This window comes from Micropterus dolomieu, linkage group LG07 (genome assembly GCF_021292245.1).
Source record: "Micropterus dolomieu isolate WLL.071019.BEF.003 ecotype Adirondacks linkage group LG07, ASM2129224v1, whole genome shotgun sequence".
Taxonomy (NCBI): domain Eukaryota; kingdom Metazoa; phylum Chordata; class Actinopteri; order Centrarchiformes; family Centrarchidae; genus Micropterus; species Micropterus dolomieu.
In genome coordinates this window covers 27,570,213-27,592,593 of record NC_060156.1, presented here as the reverse complement: position 1 = coordinate 27,592,593, position 22,381 = coordinate 27,570,213, and the positions used below count along the sequence as shown (strand labels likewise).

Genomic DNA, 22,381 nt, shown 5'->3' with positions numbered 1-22,381 from the left:
CGCTTTCGGTTTCCCCGCAAAGCCTGGAGTTTGCCCCGGGGAATATTAGGGCTATCCTGCACCCTCGTTCAGGATACATCCCTAAAGTGCCTTCTTGTTCGGCAGGGTCCACAGTCCTGCAGGCATTTCATCCTCCACCTCATGTGACGGCGGAGGACGGGAGACTTCATCTGCTCTGCCCTGTCAGAGCACTGAGTATTTACACTCTGAGGTCCTCCCGTTGGAGGAAGGCTGAACAGCTGCTAGTGTGTTTTGGGTCTCCCAGGGCCGGGCTCCCTGCATTCAAACATACTATTGGCAACTGGATTGTTCAGACTATTTCCCTGGCCTATCAGGTGCGCGGTTTGCCTTCACCTGTGGCTGTGAGGGCTCTTTCTACCAGAGGCATGGCGGCCTCTCGAGCCCTCCTTTCCGGGGCCTCTTTGCAGGATGTTTGTTTAGCGGCTGGCTGGGCCACTCCGCACACATTCATTTGGTTTTACAGTCTTGACCTTCCTTCGGCACCTGGCACTCGTGCGCTCTCCTCTTAGTCTTGCCACTTTATTGCACACAGGGGCAGGCGGGGTTTTCGGCACGGTTTAGTGGGTATCTCGTTCCCATAGTGTCGTAACCGACGCAGTTCGAGTTCCCTCGAAGGGGAACGTCTCGGGTTACGTATGTAACCCTGGTTCCCCGAGAAGGGGAACGAGACACTGCGTCGGCCCGCCGCACCTCTCTCTCCCCGCCTGAAGCGCCTGCTTCATAGTTTAAGCTAATGATGAGTGTGTACAGGTGTGCTTTATACTCCTCCGGTTATTCCGTCACACCTTACCGTTCTAGCAACAAGCCAATAGGATTGGAGTGATTTCAGTCACGTTCAGACCTGCTTCGCCTAGAGGCGTTCCCATAGTGTCGTAACCGACGCAGTTCGAGTTCCCCTTCTCAGGGAACCAGGGTTACATACGTAACCCGAGACGTTTCTTGCACACCCCAACCACCTCCTTACACTGACTTTTCTTTTATTTACGTATATCCTACACCTGCATTCAGCATTCTTAAATTACACTAAAGGGCTTCCCAGGGCCACAAACTGACGCCAAGCGGTCTTGACCATGTGTCCATACTTGGGTATGGGTGTGAGACTGACTTGGGTGTGAGAACAGGCTGATTTAGCATATGTATGATTTATTACTTCAGGTAGGGCAATTCTCATTTGTCAACTGTTCAGTCCCACAGTCTGGGAGGTTGGTCCTGGTGAACCTTGTTCATGGGCACTTCAGCAGGGTAGATTTTGCCCAGTACGGGAACGGACACACCTGTCCAGGTAAAGCACAGTGGCTTTAAACACTGATGGCCTGCCGCCTGTTGGACTGTGTGAGATATATATAAATATAAATGATGAGCAGTAATGTGTGACAAATTCAGTTTTAAATGGAATCTTCCCAACACATGGGCGCATGGCTGTAGGCGTAACCATAATCACCATGTGAGCAGGGAGTGAATTTAATCTGTTGGGTTTTTTTGGTGATTTGAAACGGTCTAATTTAGGAAGCAGCTGCAGAGACAGTCAGGACACAAGCACTGGTGTACTGTGTGTGTGTAGTAATAAATCAATAATTTACAATCCAGATCCTGCTCTGTGGACACGGTGGAGGAAACTAATGATATGGAGCGACGAGAGGCGACGGAGGCTGATGGAGGGAGAAGGCAGGTGGTGTAAAAACAGGCCGACAGAGATTCAAGTAAATGGAATAACACACCTACAGACACGAGCAGATAAACAAAGACAGACTTTGTTTGAGAGAAATGACTCAGACGGTAAAAACACTAGAGCACAGTAATTTAATTTTTCTTTACTCCTCACAAAGTGGGCTTTCTCTTTTGAAAAGTGGTTACCAATGGTTACAGGTGGCCGTGTTCGAGGACAGGTTGATCAGAGATGGTCGATATGAAGCAAAGCTTTCTGAACAAGGCTTTCAGCACTTTGGTGGTGGAGGCTGACAGTTTTCGTGAGTCCCGAGTCTCACAGTGTTGCTAACTTAGTGACTTTGCTGCTATATTTAGTGAGTATTCGCACTCCTCTAGGGACTCTTTTTCAAAAGAAGCAACTAGCGACATATCTAGCAACTCTTTCTGGTGTTACTGTAGACTTTTGGATATTTAGGGTTTTTTACTCACTGTTTGTCCCACCCACGAAGTTATTCCTCTCTCCTACAGCCTCCATCACAATTACATGCACTTGGCCATTATGTAAATCTGGTGATGACATCATTCTGCGACTTTTAGGACAGCCAATAGCTACTTTCCTTACTGAGGAGTTGGCAACACTAGTTTATTGCTTTAATGTTGCAACTGATAAATATGGAGCTCATTTTAAGTACTTTATGTGCTGCTGGGTAGCTTAACTTATAATAATCAACATCTTACATAAACAACAAAATTGGGTGTGAGTGTAAAACAACAAGTACGAGCAAGTGCCAGTTCACAAGGGACTCGAACCTCAGTCGACTGACACCACACACCACATCCTTACATGGACTTAGTCGTTCTTTATCCTACTTAAGTGGTTCTTCAACTTTTTCATGTCAAGGACCCCTAAACTGACACAAATTAGACCACGGACCCCCTTGTGCTTGCCCAGCTTCTGATCGTGAAATGTCTTTGTGTTTTGCACTGTTCCTTGTATTGTTTCAAATGTTATGTTTAATTATCTTTTTGTCCCTGTTATCTTTTCATACTCTTTATTCCCTGATGTATCCCTCCCTTCAAGAGGATGTTCCCCTTTTGCCAGGCCGTGGTTGTAACTTTCCAGGTTTAAATAAAGTTTAAATAAAAAAATTTAAAAAATGTTTTTTATTACAGAAAGTGGGTGAAACCCACGACCAAAATAGTCACACATTCTCTCCTTGTGTTCCTAATGGATGGGATTATCCATCCATCCATCCATCCATAGTCAACCGCTTAGGGAGCCAATCCCAGTTTACATTGGGCGAAAGGCGGGGTACACCCACAGGTCGCCAGTCCATCGCAGGGGGATGGGATTATAGTAAAAATAAATGATTGCACGTCTTACTGGGGACCCACAGGAGCCTCCTCAAGGACCTCACCTTGAAAACCACTGAAGTAAGTCACCTGAGTTATTTTGCCACTAGAGGTTGCAGCCTAACAAAAAAACCATAAATATATAAGTTGCTTCAAAATTGACCTATACGGCTGTTTCTCTGGTGAGGGCAGGCTAATAATAGTATATCATAATTTAGTTATTGACTGTTTCAATAATCTGAATCTGAAAACTAATAGTAAGTTAAGTTGTTAAACAAATGTAGTAATGTAGTTCCCTCTGAAAGGTAGTGGAGTAGAAATTACCAGTACCTCTGTTGTATATTTCTCACTTTCTGTGTATTGCTCACTCTGCATGTTGTCCTGCGTTTAGCTGCTCCATGTTTCTGCTGGAGGGACGACACATTTACAGTGATGTGGATCAATGAGAGTTCTTCTTGTAAAAAGTGAAAAATAAAAACATGAAAAATAAAACCTGGGAGATCACATGGTGTGCCACAACAGACTGGGCAGCTCACACAGGTATCGAGTGATTCACAGGTATAATCAGAGCTTTAGATGTTGAAGATGTTTTATGTTGAATCGTTAGTTGCGTGTTTTAAATAAGCTTTAAGTGTGTGCTTCAAGCCTCCAATTATACATATACTTTTGTAAATGCCAGACCTTTTCACTTTCACTTTCACTTTATTTTGTATAACTGCATACTTTCTGCAATTTAAACATTTGTACTTGTTACAAGTAGGCCTACTTACCAAACCCCCAATAAATAAATAAAATTTAAAAAGTTGGAGACAGATGCCTGGTGCAGCACGGCTTGCTGAACAGTTTGGTGAGGATGAAATGATTTGAAACAATGTTATGGCCTTTACAGTCGCCAGATCTCAACCCAGTTTCACCGATTTTGGACAATGTTCTCTATCAGCATCTCCATAAGCCAAATTATATGAAATAAAGTCTCATCTTCTGGTCTATGTAATGATGTCTGCTGCATGTCCTTTTTTTCTGTCTGCTTATGTTTGTGTTTTTTCAATCTGCTGTCCTCAGCTATCTCTCTGGATCTCAATGAGACGACTTGATTAAATAAAGGTGGTGTACATATAAATGAGGAAATATCTGGTGGACTGCTGTTCATCTGCTTCAGTAGAGCTCCACAGACTTGGTGAGGAGCCCTGAAGTTGTTCTGGAGGCTCGCGGTGGCCTGACTCATACTGAGACACTCCATGCTGCTTTCTCTTTTATTTGGTTAATTTGTCACCCATTTATAATTTAGTTATTTATTCATAGTAAACAGGTTTCTTGGTGAACACCACCGCCATCTTGCGTTCCAACGTACGTGTTACATCGCGGACGTGTGGAGAGGGGCGGCTCCCCTGACGTCACCACGTTCACCCTGACGCTGTCGGACTGTGGACTCTGGACTGCAGCGGCGGCGGGGAAGTTAGCGAACCAGTTGAGCACAATTTTCAACAAAGCACCGTAATTGAATAAGGTATGCACCGAGGAATATGCGTTTAGTTTGTTTATTTGCTTTGTCAGAAGGTATGAAGTGTTTTAACTTCAAACAGACGTTCGTAACTAGCAGCTAACGATGCTAACAGGAGCTAACTTTACTTGCTAATCTCTGCACGCCCCCCCCCCCCTTGAAGGACGCCGTAACGTTACACCAGATTCTATTCAAAATATATCTATTTTAAAATCCCGCTGCTTATAAACAAGCTAAGAACACAGGTGGTTGAGCATATAGTTATATATGTTTGAATATAGAAATGTTTTGGGCAGTTCGGCATGACGCATTTTGGAAAAAATGTGAAGTATAGAACTTAATACTAGTGTTTTTAAATGTGGTTGCCTGTAACGTTGCCGTTATAGTGGCGTTTTGTTCACATTTCAACAGTGACAGCAGCTTAATGTAAATGAATTAATATAGTGTTTGTATCCAGTCTTGTAATAGAATAAAAACTGCAGAGTTTATTTAAGTATATTTCCTTTTAGCGGCTACCATAGCTGCTGACCTGCAGAACTCCACATGTTTAACAAACTTGCACATGCAGCTGTTAGGTGTCCACATGCATGGTGTTACAAAGCTGTGCACTGCAGGTTAAAATCTAGCTATCTCTGTATATGAACAGGTGATGTCATTTCTCAAATCACCGGTTTTATCCAGTGCAACATATTTAAATTCCATGAAGTGTATTTATGTGTTGGTCTCAGTGATTTTCTGCCAAAGGATGAAAATTAGACATGTGTACACATGTGCTTTTAATAAAAGTTTGCTGAGATAACAGGCGTGTATGTTTCTGTTATGTGAGGCTGTATCTCGACGTTATGAAGGCTGAATGTGAAACTAAATGAGTTGCTGAAAGTCTGACAAAGCTGTGCATCTTTTTAGAGTCCTGCAAATAAGATAACTGTAAAACTGTAAACCTCATTAAATCAGTCGGGACAGCAGCAGTAGGATAATATAAGACTAATGATGTTAACACACCTGTCTGTTTACAGATCAGAGATGGCCCTCACACAAGTGTCCTCTAACAAGTGCGCTGGTGGCTTCCAGAAGGTTTTTGAACATGACAGGTGAGATCTCAGCTGAAAAAGTCAAAGTTTACTCCTGCAGCTTGCGACACACACCTGTAAAGCAATGAATTAATGTGTGTGTTTGTGTTTCCTTCATGCAGCACTGAGCTCAAGTGTAAGATGAAGTTTGCCATCTACGTGCCTCCCAAGGCTGAGACGGACAAATGTCCCGTCATGTACTGGCTGTCTGGTGAGTAGGGCTGCAACTAAAGTCTATTGATAATAATTGATCAGTTAGTGAATATCAGCTTTTATATTTAACTTGAGGTTGTTTTTTGGCAATTTGCAATACAACAATAAGGACAGTAATGTTGCACTTAAATCCAGTCATTTCATGCCCCAAACATGTAAATACAGTAAGAACTGACTAATCTGAGCAGCAGATCTGCTGTTAACAAGGCATGTGATTTATATAGTGACAGAGTAGCTTACACGCTGGTACTGCAACACACTGAGACACAAGCTGACACAATATTTTTATACAAAGAAAGGTATAAGTTCATGTGTTAGATTTGCTGAATTTACAAGAGGGGACACATAATTAAGAATTTGTCGTAGACGGCATTTCACAAAGTTTATAAAGTTTCCTTAAACTCAACGACTCAGAAAACTCTCGAGTTTTTAAAGGGAGACTGGGGCGAATTAGCCGCCACTGCAAATTACTCACGCGCAGGTTTGGAGAACGGAGATCTGGGCGGGTATTTATGAAGCTTCTCAAAGTGCCATTTTAGTCTTAAGTGCTGAGAATTCATGAAATTTACTCCTACTTTCAAACTTAAGAATAAAAGAAAGTTATCAAATGTCTTAAAGCTAAGAATCACTCTTACACTCAGACAGACAGCGACGACCGCCCTGCTGCGGTTATGTTCTCCCTCAATAGCTCTACATCTATTTTCTTTATTGAAGTAAGACTTAAGATAAGTTATAGCTTTCATATACTATTATTGACACATTTTCTCCTATTATTTAGAGGATGGGTGTAAAAGGCGATGGAAAAATCTCAGGGACAGATATTAAGGAGAGACAGACCGTGAGAGATAAGAAGAGTGGGCCAGGGGCAGAACACAAGACCACATGGAAGTATTTCTATTTATTTCGCTTTTCACAAGGCTGAGTTTTCCTGAGGGGGAAAAAAAATGTTATTCAGTCCTTGTTCTAATACTTAACTAGTTTACTTAATTCATTGTTTGTTTTGATTCATGTTATGATGAAGTCTTGCTTAGTGTATAAGCTCTGCATTTGTGTTCCAAATAAAGTAATATCAATATAGTAATGAATGTAATGTATATGTTCTTAAGGAGGTTGGATTAGTTCTTACCTATATATTTCAATTCGGAGAATTGGATGAAGTAAAATAATGACGATGAAGAGGTGATGTAAAGTTTTATGTCAGGAAACGTACATATGACATATAATTTACTATTTATGGTTACTTCTAGCGGAAAGGTAGATCACAATCAGTTTTATTGGCCGGGGATGTGTAAAGACACAAAGAATGAATATTGGAATACATATTTTTAATGGAAATCAGCCCTTTAAAGAATGAGTGGTTCTTAAAAGAGCCTTTGTTTTATGATGAAGAGGAAGAGTAGCAGAGGGTTGTAGAGATGACAGGTGGGCACGTCAGGCTACATTGTATTGCCAGGGCACTTCACCAACGGCGGAGTAGTTGTTGTAGCTGTTGAAGGCCTCCCGTACAGCTACAGCCTTTTGGGTGGCGTTGTTGGCGCCCGCTTTCCTTGCTTGAAGTGCAGGGATGTCATGTTCTTCTACCTCTGGAAGTTGTGAAGGGCCACTGTTGCCTTCACAACAGCATCCACATTTTCAGGGCTCACTCCAATCACCTGGTGGTAGATTCTCCACTGTGCAGCAAGAATCCCAAAGGTGTTCTCAACTTCTCGCCTGGCTCTTGATAGGCGGTAGTTGAAGATCCTCTTTGGTTTGGAGAGGTTTCTTCCAGGATATGTTCTCAGCATATTCCTCCTTGTAATAAAATAAGAAAAAAAAACACATTTAACCAGAGATGCAAGCTACAATTCAATCACCAATAATTAAACAGTTTAATATTTAACATAATGCTACAAAACAAGTAATCAAACAATTAAAAGACAATTTCATAAAAATGTGATGCTGCATGTAATTTGAAAACGAGAGATTATTCCTGTTTAGAGTCAAACTCGGAGGACACAAGGAAAAACAATTTATTCCACTCTATATATACACAGTAGAGCATCATGTATAATTAATATAAGTCACCAGAGGGGGAAAGCCTCATCTCCCACGAAGACATGAGGCGTGGGCCCCACGTGATTGGCTCCTGGGAGAGGAGCATCTTCTGGGTTTTTCTTCTGGCAGAGCTTCTCCAAAGGTGGAAGCAGCAAGGGTCCCTCCATCACTGTTCCAACCAAAAGCTCCAACATCCACCACCCTAAAAAGAAGTACAACAAGATTATGTTCCCTTGCAGTTAAAGTGGGAACCTGAATTATGTTGTGCCCGGATCGCCACATGTTTCCCATCTATTGCTCCCACACAGTTGGGGAAGTTCTTCCTCTTTGGAAGAAATTCATCCACCAGGCTGTCCCAAATGGCCTTGGACACATCTGGTACAATGTTTGCCACAGTGGAGATGCCCACTCTGTAGCTAGAAGCGATGGTGGTGCAGGAGTGACCAGTTGCCAGGTATCTGAAATGAATAACATCATAATGCTCAGTAAAAATAAAACTGCACACCGTTCAACCACTTCCAATCATGCTAATTTCAAATACAGTTTCCATGTAGCCTAATCAGTCGAATGATATTTTATAAACAGCCTATAAAGAAATCAATGAGCTAATTAACACAAGTAAAATTCCATTTGCAGAATGCAGGCTGAAAAAAACCCCTGATGTGTGGGTGGGAGAAAGACATGACTAGCGGGACTCCAGCAAAACAGCCTATAAAATGAAAAGTAGCCTAGATATTTTTATTACATTTTATTTTAATGTAAATCACCTACCTCAGACGAAATGCGAGATGCTCCCTAGAAGAAATTGGCTTCCGGTAATTTGTATGGATCCTTGAGATCCTTGGTCCGACTCCACAGCAAACTCTCAAACTGCTCAATACTGAGCCGAAAGTAGACCTGGAATAGTGATGGGGAAAGTCACTCTTTTGACAGACTGGAGTCATCAAATCTCGTTTATTAAAATGAACTAATCTTTTTTTGTGTCATTTCGTTCCTTTTGACTAGGCTGGTTATTGCGCAGTTCTCAAACACAGAAGGCTGCCTGGCTTGCTCTAAATTACAAAGTATAATGCACACATTCACCTCTCGATCTTTCTCTATCCTGGTTCTATAAAGCCCCATGGAGCCACAAACAAATTCAAACCATGTAAAAACAAAAGAAATATGTTGTCAATATTCAATTAAGCCACTACTCCGGCTAAATCCGTCCGTTTTCACAATCTTTCCTGGGTATACTACCAGACCAGCCATATATATATATATATATAAGTGGTCATTCATACAGCAGCCTAACGCCCCTATCTATGAGTAAAATATATTAACATCAGATTTGCGGGGAATATATTGGATATAATATAGGCCTATTGTAATAAGCTTGACACACTAGATGAATAAAACACACTCTTATTAAAATTGAACAAATTTAATAATAATCTGGATAAAGCCTCCAAGTTCTTAAAAGAACTCCAGCACAGAGAGAGGAACAAAGAAATAAACACATTAGCTATGTAAACGCAGCAGTTTGTCAGAGTGAGGCAGAATGGGCCCCATCAGGTCCGGATTCTGCAGACAGAGAGAAACAAACATGAGCACATTGCTCTCAAACACGGCCAGGTTGTCCAAACAACAGCAGGGCTCTGTTGATAAATAAAAAGTAAAAGTTATGTTGTGTTCTCTGGCGGACCCGGACCTGGATCAGCTGTTAGCTGTAAACACACCACAGGGCCGACGCTATGTGGTTGTGTTTAAGGACAAGTGTCCCAGGAGCAGTAGGTGCAATTGATGGCTTTTTTATCTTTCATTTATTATTGTTTATATCATAATGTATTCTCTTGAAAAGTCTTTATTGTTAGATGTGTGTTGAATATAAACTTCTCTTAGGAATTTCACCATTCAATGTGAATTTATTTGAGAATATTCTTAAATAAGGAAATCTCTTCAGTGATTGGTCCTTGGCTACATCGTCATCCAAAATTCTGTTTGCTGCACAGCACAGTGTCGTAAATCGGCTGTAAGACTGATAGTCCTACACTTCACTCAAATTAGGACCATGATGCTTGATAACTAACTTTTAAGCATTTTTTTACTCTGAAGTCAGTTCTTAGCAGTGTTCTTATGAGTAATTCTGAGAGGCTTGATAAATACGGGCCCTGATCTCAGTGAGGAAAACAAGAACGCATTAAAAATACCAGGTGGAAACAAAGGTTAAGATCAGACCATTAATGCAGATGGAATTTTAATAGGCAGTTTCACGATAAATGGTGATGTGGGCTGCCGCTTTGGAGGTTTTAGGTGTTGAAGGTGTTGCCCTCACTGATGTTGCTACTTTTCACTATGACATCACAAACTAATTGATAATTACTTTGTTGGAAACCGATTTTATCATCACTTTTTATCGAGTGCGTGGATTATTCATTGCAGCCCTACTGCGCAGCCTGATTGTCAGAGCGTCACAGGCCATCTGGTTCAGACTCCATTTTAAAGCCTGGCTTTATTTTGTATTTTCTTTTTGTTAACAAATCCCATGAAAACATGTAGTTTAATGGGATTTTTGTGTTCACTAAGTGCTTCAGACAGAGTTTCATGTTTATAAAGACTCTGTAATTCCCTGGAACAGCTGCTCACCGGAATCTTTTTTAAAACAAAAAGGAGCAAATAGTGCAGTATTTGGGGACTATTTTCAGCAACCGATTAAGATCAGGCTGTGAAACACACAATACTTGTTAGGAGATACATTCACAGCTGGTTTGGATTTGGAGATTTTTGACATTGAGAAAGTCACCAGACTCCTCCTCCTTTTAATATATATATATATATATATATATATATATATATATATACACACACACACATAGAGAGAGATCCTATAGATATATGGGATGTGAGTGTTACATCAACAAACACTTATCACAGCGCACTATTATGTTCCTGTACTGTGTAACTGTACATACAGTAGCAGGATGTGAACCCTCTGGATTTTTGTAAAAATTGGTCATAAAATGGGATCTGATCTTTATCTAAGTCACAAGAGACAAACAGTTTGTTTAAAGTAATACCACACAAACAATTATATGTTTTCATGTTTTTATTGAACACACCATGTAAACGTTCACAGTGCATGGTGGGAAAAGCATGTGAACCCTTGGATTAGATCCTCCTTTGGCAACAATAACCTCAAGGTATTTCCAAAGGGTTTACATACTTTTTTCCTGCAACTGTATATATATTTGATACACACATTTTTAAAACCTGACCTGTAAAGCCCTATTTTTATACCCTATGTTACCACTGTCCTGTGCAGGTATATTTATTTCTGCACCTCCTTATCAGTCATAAGTGGAGCTGCTGTAACAAGTAAATTTCTTCAGTGTGGGATCAATAAAGTCTTATCTTACATCCCTGCAGTTCGCCTCTCAGACCTTTGTCTCGTCAGCTCGAGCTGAAAAGTTGATTAAATATCTAAACAGGAGCAGTTACCGTGAAACAAGTTTAAAAATCTGATACAAGCCGTGCTTAACGCAATCATTTATCTTTGACTGTAAAGATTTAATCATCCTAAATTAAGATATTTTGTCTTTCTTGAGTCCTCGGAGTGTTTTAGCTGCTGGTTGATCACTTTTCATTCCTCTGCAGGCCTGACGTGCACGGAGCAGAACTTCATCACCAAAGCTGGCAGTCAGCTCGCTGCTGCCGAGCACGGCATCATCGTCGTGGCTCCGGACACCAGCCCACGTATGAAAACGCACACTCAGTGACACAACTATTCACATTTGATTGTCTGATTAATGAAAGAAAGATGGAGTGGACTGATCTCAGCTGTGTCCCGTCCTGGATCAGGTGGCTGTAACATCGAGGGGGAGGATGAGAGCTGGGATTTCGGCACTGGAGCTGGTTTCTACGTCGACGCCACGCAGGACCCCTGGAAGACCAACTACCGCATGTACTCCTACGTTACTGAGGAGGTGGGTTGGATTTACGTTGGTTATCACAGCCACGCACACGACACTCAGATTTACCTTCAAGTGGCTGCGGTCCGTTGGACTCTAAAGCTGATAATACACGGAAAGAATGAAAGTTGTTGCTCAAGATGAAAACCCAAGTTTGAAATCTTGGTGTTTAATAATTATATATTATAATGATAAACTCTATTTATAGAGCATGTACCTATAAAAACAAAGTGCAGAGTGTGTCACAGAGAGAAGGATGAAATGAAAAACTACATAGAGTGATGGAATACATGAGAAATAATAAGAAAATAAAACGTATCACAGAAGACTCTGACGGCTTGATGTCCTCTGGAAGGTTGTTCCAGAGCCTCGGGGCCCTGACAGCAAAAGCTCTGTCCCCTTTAGATTTCAGCCTGGACCCAGGGAGAGACAGGAGAGCCCTGCCTGAAGATTTCATGATAAACAAAGGCTTATATGGAATTAAACCATCAAAAATATAATCTGCAGCCAGATCACCGAGAGCATGAAATGTAATCTATAAGATCTTAAAATCAATCAAGCCCACTCCAGACAAGATCCAGAGAAACTCAATTTCAGCACAGGGCTCCAAACTAACTTTTGCAGCTGTAGCACTGGTGCTATTCATTTTCTCAGTTGGTCGCACCCGTTTGTTTTTTGTACAGGTATTAATCAGTGACCACAGATAAGAAGGGGAAGGGGCCCAGTGTTTGGGGTAATGCATTGGTCCGTGCAAGTTTTATGATTCTTACTTTCGTTGTGCACCTTCAAAGTTTTAAGCTATAACTGTGTTGACCCGGTACCAATGTTAGAGTTGCCTGCACATCGGCCACCTTTCCTACAATATAAATACAGCATTGCAATCCTCCTTGTACTGTAACCACCTGGTCCCTATCCTGGCTGTCGCTAAATCTACATCTGTGCACTGCAGAGGCTCAATGCACAACCTGGAGGAGGAACTAGTATGTGTGGCAACATATAATATTATAACATGAAAGTATAATGTTCATTTAATAATATACTGTTAGTATAATATTAATATATTAATCATGTAATCTTGTATAGCTTAAATTTTGTGGCTAGTTTTGATTCATTAAATGCTTGTGCAAGAAAAATGCTCCACATGGTGGTTGAGTTAGTCTCTTAATTTGATAATGCTAAGTGGTAACAGAACAATCAGTTCAACATTTGAAAGTTTGCTGCAGCACGTCAACCTTTATTTAATGTCCCACCTCATCCGGGCTGTGATTGGTTGATCGCAGAGCTCATCGACATGAACGTTTCAACAACTGATAGAGCTAAATGTCCAACTAGCCAAACACAAACCTTCATTATCTTCTGCCTGCTGCCTTCTCAAGACGTCAGACAGCTTAAAGTCATTGAGAACGCTGCTGCCAGAGTTCTAACAAGAACCAAGAGAAGCGAGCACATTTCTCTTGTTCTTAAATCTCTACCCTGTCTTCATGTTAATTCTAGACTGAGTTTTAAGGTGCTGCTAGTTTATAAATCATTCGCTAATCTTGGGACAGAATGAATCTCTGATCTCCTTGTAGAACATAAACACCCCCCCCCCCCCCCCCCCCCCCCCCCCCCCCCCCCCCCCCCCCCCCCCCTCTCTCACAGCTCCCCAAGTTGATCAACGCTAACTTCCCCACTGACCCAGACAGGATGTCCATCAGCGGACACTCCATGGGCGGCCATGGAGCGCTCACCTGTGCCCTGAAGAACCCTGGGAAATACAAGGTACCGGGTTTGCTGCCTGAGATAAAAGTAGAAAAATGTGGTCAGATCATTATCCTTCAGAAACGTGTTTGTAAAAGTCTTGATATTGTTCTAGCTCGCGGTTATGATTTTAATTGTTTCTTACTAATGACATTAGTGGAAACGGGTCTTATTTATTTACTTAAAACTGAAGAATTTAAGTAAAATCAATATAAAAACACTGAAATCACCATGGTTACTGATATCAAACAGTGCAGCTATGAGTAATCACCTGTTGTCTTAGTGGCTTTGATTCTGTCGTCAGTGTGGCGGTCTTTGAACAGATGTGTTTTTTTTGCTGGTACCTCGGCTGGTTTTGACTCGCCAATGTTTGTTCTATTCATGACATTCTGTGCACTGGCAACCGATTTTCCACTCAGTTTGCAGATTGACATCTTCTGAGCAACATCCATCTTTTCAAAGTCAAACCAGCTCCATGCGAGTGAGGCTGATCCCGCGGTTCAGTAGCCTGCGGGGCTGCTGGTGCATCTGGTGTTTTATCTCCTGGAGCTGGAAAACACCAGATACACCAGCAACTCCACTCAACACCTATTGCTCGTTTACCTCTAGCACATATGTACTGGTTGCATGACGCGTGTTGCAGTAAATGAGCGGACAAGGTGGTTTTGCTTTCTTATTTATTCCAAAGTGAAAGTGAGTGAAATAATCCTGCTTCATAATGTCTGCTCTCACATCATATGGGGTGGTGATGGCGCAATGGATAAGACTATGCCTTTGGTGTGAGAGACCCGGGTTCAATCCCCCATTGTGACCCATGTGGCCTGAGCAAGACACTTAACCCCTAGTTGCTCCAGAGGTGTGCGACCTCTGACATGTATAGCAATTGTAAGTCGCTTTGGATAAAAGCGTCAGCTAAACGATTCACTTTGCCTGTTTTTGTTAGACTGTCTCTCACAGTCTAAAGGCGCCGTTAGTTTTTACTTCACCCTCAGCTACCTCCAGGGCCGAGTCTCTCTTTATGTCCCTTCAGTAGAAGCAGAGTCTGCTGTCAGCGTCCTCTGGCTTCCTGATGATGACGACGTGTCCTTGTCTGTCTCCTGCAGGCGGTGTCGGCATTCGCTCCCATCTGTAACCCCATGCAGTGTCCATGGGGACAGAAAGCCTTCTCAGGATACCTGGGCTCCGACAGGTCCACGTGGGAGGTAAGTCCACTGCAGACCGCGGTCCTGATGCTAACGGTGATAAAGACACACTGAGCGTCTCACAGAGAGACGTGTTGTCATTGGATCGTAACAGCTGAGTGACGGAGAATAAAATTTGGAACTGGGATTATTTTAAATTATGTTAAAACAGAACTTTCCTCAGAACAAGTACTCAGAATAGTAAAAGCACAGAAAATACTCTGTTACAGGTAAAAAAAAAAAGTATACCCTGTTACTCAAGTGAAACTTCAAAGTGTGGGCATCAAACTACTCTGACAGAAAGTGAAAGTACGCAGAGAATCATTTCAGAATCGTGTTTATTAAATTATTGGATTACAGTTAGTGATGCAAATGGGTGTTGATCACTGTAGTGTTGCAGCGGGTAAAGGTGGAGCTGCTGGGTAGTTTGTAGATTTCACCAAGAGATCAATAAAGTCTTTTTCCATAATTATTAATACATCAGAATTTATTTGCTGATTATATTTTGTAGTAAGAAACTGAATCTGCAACGTTAACTAATGTTGTAAGATGCACGTAATGAAGTAAAAAGTATTCTGAGATGTCAAGTAGAAAAGTTGCAGAAAATGGAATGTACAAGTACCTCAAAATTATACTTTAGTACATGTAGTTACTTTCACGGCTGCTCGAAACACAAACGTGTGACTGATTCCTTATTTATATATCCAGTCTTGTTGTAAAACAGTGTGAACCAGAAATATGTAGAAACACAGCAGCGGCAGCATTCATCACATCTATTGTTTTATGCAGAAGACAAGCTTTGGTTGTGTGAGCAGGTGGTGAATTTAGTTTTCATTGGGACGATTTCTTTAGGATAAAGTTTTTCTAAAGATGTTGCTCTTAAGATTTTAGAAGGTATCTTTCAATGCTGTGAGCATCACAAACTAACTCCGCAGGATGTACAGAGAGTGAGAGACGTTGAGCTGAAAGTCACCGTGAAGCTGCAGATTCTCCACCAGAGACGTCATTTTTATTGTAAACTAACAGTTATAGCCTCTAAATATTAAGAGTAATAAAGTGGGAAACTTTGTTGTGGTGTTGAATGTAGATGTGAGTTTGCAGTTTGGAAATGAACCACCAGCTAACTCAGCCCTTCCTCTTTCAGGCGTACGACGCCACCGTGTTGGCGGCGGCGTACTCCGGCCCTCAGCTCGACATCCTGATCGATCAGGGCCGTGACGACCAGTTCCTGTCAGCCAGCCAGCTGCTTCCCGACAACCTGATCGCCGTCTGCTCCGAGAAGAAAATCCCCGTCGTCTTCAGACTGCAGCCGGTCAGTTCCTGTAGTCTGTCAAAGTAAAAGCACTGATTCTTCACAGTAAAATGTCAGGAAGACTCTTTTAATAACTGTTGCATGCTGCATTATTCATTTTTTATTAATTGCTGCGCTGGTTTATTTTTTAAACTAAAACAGGATTAATTCTCATGTTACTTTAGATATGACAACTGAGCAAACGTCTGTGATGTAAAACAATCTTAAACATTTGATTGTTGCTGCAGAGCTACAATCTAAACATTATGTCAATGTGTGAAAGTTGAACCCAGTGCCTTTTAAACTTCAGTTCAACCCAACTTTATTTATCTGTGAGCAGTGTGTGTATGTAGCTGCTCAACACACAGATGAAAGAGGAAAAAAAACACTGCTAATCATCACTGCTAACAAACATTCACAGGCTATTAACTTAAACTGTGTGTTGTTGGGAAAGAAAGAAAGGAGGTTGCACAAAAGCAGAAAGAGTAAAGTTTTTATTGTCAGGCAGTGATTTAGTGACTGAGTAGAAGAGTTCTGTCTGTAATAATAAATTATGCAACCAAACCACATTGTTATACAGTTAAAAACCAACTGTTTAAAACATCCTGCTTTTATTCCGACAGTGTTCAGTAAGATGTCTTTAAACGCACGCTGCCACACTAAGTGCCTCATTTCCTGTGTTAAATTTAACAGATAAAATAACTGAATTTTAGTCATCACTGTTAAACGGTATCAGTGTCTTGAACCAGACAGTTTAATGTAGAGCCCAACATGATTTGGAAGACAGATTTTGATTTGAGAATTTTAAAATCTGATACTTATTTTTACCTTTTCAGAAACACAAAACTTAAGATTATGTGTTTGTTATGTGCAGTTACTCCCTGAGATAACATGACAAAAATATATACTTTTACGTACTAATTTTATTGTTATAAGTAGTACTTTGAACAAAAGTACAGCTGATTGCTGGTAGAACGTGTCAGCAGTGGAGCTGCAGAGCGCCCTCTGGTGGACAAACTATGCAACAACACTCATAACATGACTGAAACAGAAACAGACGGATCTTTAGTCAGTCATTCATATTTGACTTTTATAAACGCAGACACAGATTTATCTGCACTTAGCTCATATCAGCCGATAATATCGGCACAGACATTTATTTATTGGTTGGGCTCTAGTTTAAAGTATATATATTTTGAAGTGCATCATAAAATATTTATATGCAATACAGTACATGTCTGTCATTAAGCAGTTTTAGGTGGCTATTAATTATTCCTTCCTCTCAATACTTGGTGTGAAGAGATCCTCACATTGCTAATTAAAGTGTATACAATGATGTGGGACAAGTTCAGTTTAAATTCATATGAAGATTCAGTAGTTTGACAGATGAAGTCTTCCAATGTTTTAGTACAAACTTCCCACACTGTATGCCAGGAGATATCAGTGAAATGTCACAGACAAGCTGGGAAAGGTTCAATTAACAAAATAGTTGATTTGGTTGTTTTTGAGAATGTGTAAACTGCAACATGTTTTACGACATGTCCAGGCTTTGACACAGATCTGCGTAGTCCGAGTTGCTTTGTGACGTTAACGTTGTGTTTGCTCCTGCAGGGCTACGACCACAGCTACTACTTCATCTACTCCTTCATGAACGACCACATCAAGCACCACGCCAAGTACCTCAATGCCTGAACCCGCCAACTGAGAACGAGGCTGTTCAGGTCGGCTGAAGGCTAAATGGGAAAAAAACTCTTTCACATGCGTTTTGAGGAAACTGAGCCACAGTTTTCAGACGATGTTTCTCAAATATCAGAGGAAATGTATTCTCTCCTGCGACTTGACAGTGATCATGTGGATTTTGCTGAGCCGGCCTTTTGTTGTTGCAGCAGTCGGAACAGTCTCAGCTGTGATTTTCAGAATAAAATCCTCCGTTATTCAGTTTGTTGTTCTGTTCTTATTGAAGTTTGCTGACCTGCAGAGTGAAAACATCAGTAATGGCGCTCGCACCAGGTGCTGAGAAACGTAGCTGGAGCTAAACGTCTTCAATGTATTCTTCATCATGTTGCAGGGAAACACTCAAACTTTGAAGGTGCAATCCTTATTTAATCTCTGATGGAAAGAATTGATTAACAAAAGGTGCATTTTGTTTTGAGAATCAAGGTCTTTACTGATAAAGTGGTGAGAAATGAACAGTGCAGTATTTACAGTATTCACAGCAGTTAAGGCGACATTAAAGGGGCTTTTCATGCATGTAAATTTTAAAGTTGCTGTACAAACAAATTACAGAAAGAATTACAAAAGGTTTTGTTACGTCGAAGTTTTCAACAAACCTGAAAGGAAGTCACATAAAAAATAAATTTCCTCCCTGTCAGAAAAGTACAAAAATGTGAGTACAGGCCGTTTATATATATGTACACACACAAAAAGACATTAAAAAACAACATCGCTGCCTTACGTTCAACAGGAAATTCTTACACAATTTACACCAGCGTCACATTTTAAAACTCTCAGTTCAGATTAAAAAGGTGATTGTAAGATTTTCTCAGTTGCCAAAACAAAGCTAGAAATATAGAAGTTTATTAAAGTGCAGATTCTGTCGGGGGGGAGCAGCCGCTTCGGTTTTATTGCTTTTCCCAAAACGTGACGATGAGATGCGTCTGATTTCATGAAGGATCGTTGATACAGCAACAAGCAGACTCCCTTTATTTATCCAGCAGCTAAATTATAAACATCCATATTTTCTGTCAAGGAAGCTTAAAATCAAGTGCAACTGGACTTTGTTGAAATTACTCTGTTGGAACGTCGTCGGGATTGTCACAAGGCCAAATGTAAGTGTTTGTTTAGTTTCCTGGGAAGAGATGAAAGGACAGGGAAAGTTGGGGATAAGTGGTGTTACAAACCTTCCCCAGTTAAGAGATGGTCTTTCTGCCCATATATAAATGATCCGCTTAAGTAGAGAGACCACCTCTTAACAGGGAGAAGGTTTGTGACACCACTTACCTTGTCCTCTCATCCCTTACCAGGAAATCAGGGCCAAATAATTATGAGAAATGATCTAATTGCCAAACTAATATAACTTGTGATATTAGAGGGAATTATTATTTCATTACGAACCAAGCGGTGTCCATCCCCTTGATAATGACCCCACAGAGGTTTAAATGACTGGGACTTCCTGCCAGTCAGTCACAACTGAAGAACCTTCAACTAAGTCCTGTTGACCTTGATTTCAGCCCCCCGTTGGATAACTATGACCTGGACTGAGAACCTTCACGGTTCCACCATATTTTCTGTTCCAGACTTTGACGTCTCTGCAACGTGACGGCCAGTTGTTTTATGATTTGTTTTCAGCAGGCCTTCAAGATCCAAATGATTTTAAAACAGGGATGTAGGAAATGTTAAGCAATTGTTGCTCTACTATTTTACAGATTTTAGCCAAGAGGAGAAATAATACTGTTAATATATAAAAATGGTTATGAGGAAAAGGTGTTACAGTTTGCTGAGTGTTTTATGGTAAAATATACAGTACATGAAGAAATGCATAACTAATCACTGCTTTTTCAAATATTAATTCAACAACAGGAAAGACTAGTGATAAATAATATTATATAATGTACACAGGCTATAGTACATTTAAATAAATCATTTACTTATAGTTTTATCACGAGAGAGAAAATGTTTGTTTTGGCAACTGTCAAATCGATCCAGTGGAAGCATTTCTCTCTTTTTACTGCTGAATCTTTAAGTAGCTCAAGCTTTGGATACCAAGCTGCATCACATGTACACACACACACACACAAAAAAACCTCATTCATGCAAGCAAGCTGGTTCAAGAGTGTTCGACACCTCGCGTGGTCTTTATCATGCCGTTTAGGAGAAGCTGGACACGACCACAAACCTGGCAGGATTTGGGTTTTAAAGGGGCAGTACGTACACAAAGCCTAAACCAATCACTCGTTCAAAAGGTCTTTCACAAATTCTTTAAAGCAGTGAAAAAGACTCTTGTTATCAATAAATTAAAATAATGAAAAGATAATGCAGAAAATCTTCACATTTGAGAAGCTGGAACCATGAAATCGTGATTAATTGACTTATTGTTTCATCTGTTCTTGAACATTTTCACGTTTATTTTTGCAAACAAAATGGTCATTGTTCTAACAGTGTGAGTTCTAGGCCATATCGTCCCTGCTGGTTTCCCATCATACTGCCAAGCTGAGCGTGGTGAACCGCCAGAAACAAGTCTTTGTTTTTACTGTAAAATCAGATTAATCTGCATTCAGAAAGAGACACTAAAGTACTTAAAAATCCAATTATGTATAAATAATACCAATATTAAAAAATAGGAATCCGGCTGCTGATGAAGGTCACAGCGTTTTCCTGCAGCGTATCATTGTGTGTTTACAGAACCTGCTCCTGTAATTTACTGTTTTCTACAAACACTAACTTTTATTATGAAGGAGGGGAAATATATTCTTAGTAGGTAACGATTTTGAATGAAACATGTAATTACTTTTTGATTATTTAGTAATCATTGTAATTGATTATTTTTACTGCTATTGTAATTGTATTATGATTTGCAGAGGGAATTATTATGTTTATTGAAAAACCTGTCTCCACCTCCAGCTGCTCATCATATGAGGCTTGACCTTCATCCACAGTGAAAGATCTGACTTCTTATAAATCAAGCTTTTGTTTCTCAAACTCAAACTAAAAGTCAGTCTGAAGGTTCAGCATCTGGTTTCACAGCTCAAAGCTGTGATTGGTTGTAGGTCGATAAAGGTCAACAATTACTTACTGCCCCTTTAAAGGTTGTGCCAGATCTACATGTCTCTCTCTCACACACACTCACACACACACACACACACACACACACACACACACGCACGCGCACACACACAGCTGATGTAGCAGGCTGTGGACCGAAGCATCAACAGTGTAGTAAACCCACCCGGACTGAATCTCTGATCAACAGCGGCTCCGACTGAAACACAGAGATTGGCTAACAAAAGAGGCTTCGGCCGACGTGTTTAACGCCGTTAGACCCTGGATAGACTTGCTTTTTAACAGTGGTTAGGCGAAGACAGACGTCGGCAACGCAAACGGCATTGTTCACATACTTGCCTGCGTACTTTGCGTGTACCTGAAGTATTAAACCTGAATCCACTAGGGAGCAGACCAGGACTGGATCATCCCTCGCCAACACCGGATTATCTTCCTTGACAACCTCCAAATTTGCACATCGTAAACAAACAATAATAGCGACACTCGAGCAGGTTGTGATTTTAATGAGACATCATAACGACCCAGGTAATTGCGGACTAGCTCCAGGAGTTTAAGTGTGATTTATACTTCCGAGTCAAGTCGACGGCGTAGCCTCTGTGTAGCCCTGTACCCTACGCCGACACCTACGCCGTAGCCTGATGTGCACCTCCTCAAAAATGTAACTACACGTTGGTCGGCTGGGTAGCGTCGCAATGCTTCCGAGCCGACAGGAAGTGCCCCGTGCTTTGAAGTAACTTTTACTAGTGGCCAAAACGGCGGCAGTAACACAGTGGATCAACAAATCAGAATGTGATCCGTTCGGTCGGTAACATTTGAAAAGGCTACAACAGCCGCACCTTTACAATTTTACCCCCATTCATATTAGCGGAGCACTAAACCGGAAGTTAGCCTTCTCGGCCGGCAAAAGTCAACACAGTGGACGCTGTAGCGCTACTGCCGACTACTGTTTGGGGGTGTAATTGCAGATTGACGGAGACACCGTTGCTCAAGTATAAATGCATGGCTACGTGCGTAGCCTACGGCTTAGCTACGCATGTAGACCTTATGTAGGAGTATAAATCAAGTTTTACTGTAAACATCCCGCCATAAAGCTCCTTTTTTAAAGTCTGCTGCTGACCTTCTTCTTCTTTTGAATTTAATGACGGTCACCACCTGGGCTAGTGTGGAACAGTAGATTGCTGCTGACCTGCCAGTCAGATGGACATACTGCCACCGCGTTCACATGTGAAATTGCGTCTCATGGACACGTAGCGTTAATTTCTGGAGACGTGTACAACCTACGCTCCAAAGGAACGCGTGGCAGCCATCTTGCGTACGCAAATGTGTAGTTAAAAGCAAGTATATCCAGGGCTTTAGCCGACTCGGGGAACATCAAGCTACAATATTACCTTCAGATCCACGCTGCAGTGTACTGAGAAAGTAATCAGACTGTTGTATAAAACTCACAACGCTGCAGCCAGAGCTGTGGCCTCATGAGATCTCATCCTTTCACTCTTATTGTGTTCACATACAGCGCAAAGTTAATTTTCGCCTTACAGTATGCAAATATTTGCATTTAATCTGGTTTACTACAGAGGTGTGAACCCAAATAAACATTTTGCAAT

At 41.1% G+C, this 22,381-nt stretch overlaps 1 protein-coding gene across 1 annotated transcript; it reads left to right on the top strand.

Moving 5' to 3' along the window:
- The first annotated feature begins 4,371 nt into the window (after window positions 1-4,371).
- On the top strand, window positions 4,372-17,936 carry esd (esterase D/formylglutathione hydrolase). The gene is made up of 9 exons (XM_046053386.1): window positions 4,372-4,528; window positions 5,539-5,613; window positions 5,715-5,803; window positions 11,473-11,571; window positions 11,677-11,801; window positions 13,428-13,547; window positions 14,630-14,728; window positions 15,852-16,019; window positions 17,610-17,936. The coding sequence occupies exons 2-9, from the start codon at window positions 5,546-5,548 to the stop codon at window positions 17,688-17,690; spliced, it is 849 nt and encodes a 282-aa protein (XP_045909342.1). The 5' UTR covers window positions 4,372-4,528; window positions 5,539-5,545; the 3' UTR covers window positions 17,691-17,936.
- Window positions 17,937-22,381: the final 4,445 nt, after the last annotated feature.

Coding starts and splice junctions, on each gene's coding strand:
- esd (XM_046053386.1), top strand. CDS start 5,546: ATGGCCCTCACACAAGTGTCCTCTAACAAGTGCGCTGGTGGCTTCCAG. Junction 5,614..5,714: donor AAGGTTTTTGAACATGACAG/GTGAGATCTCAG, acceptor TCCTTCATGCAG/CACTGAGCTCAAGTGTAAGA. Junction 16,020..17,609: donor TCGTCTTCAGACTGCAGCCG/GTCAGTTCCTGT, acceptor TTGCTCCTGCAG/GGCTACGACCACAGCTACTA.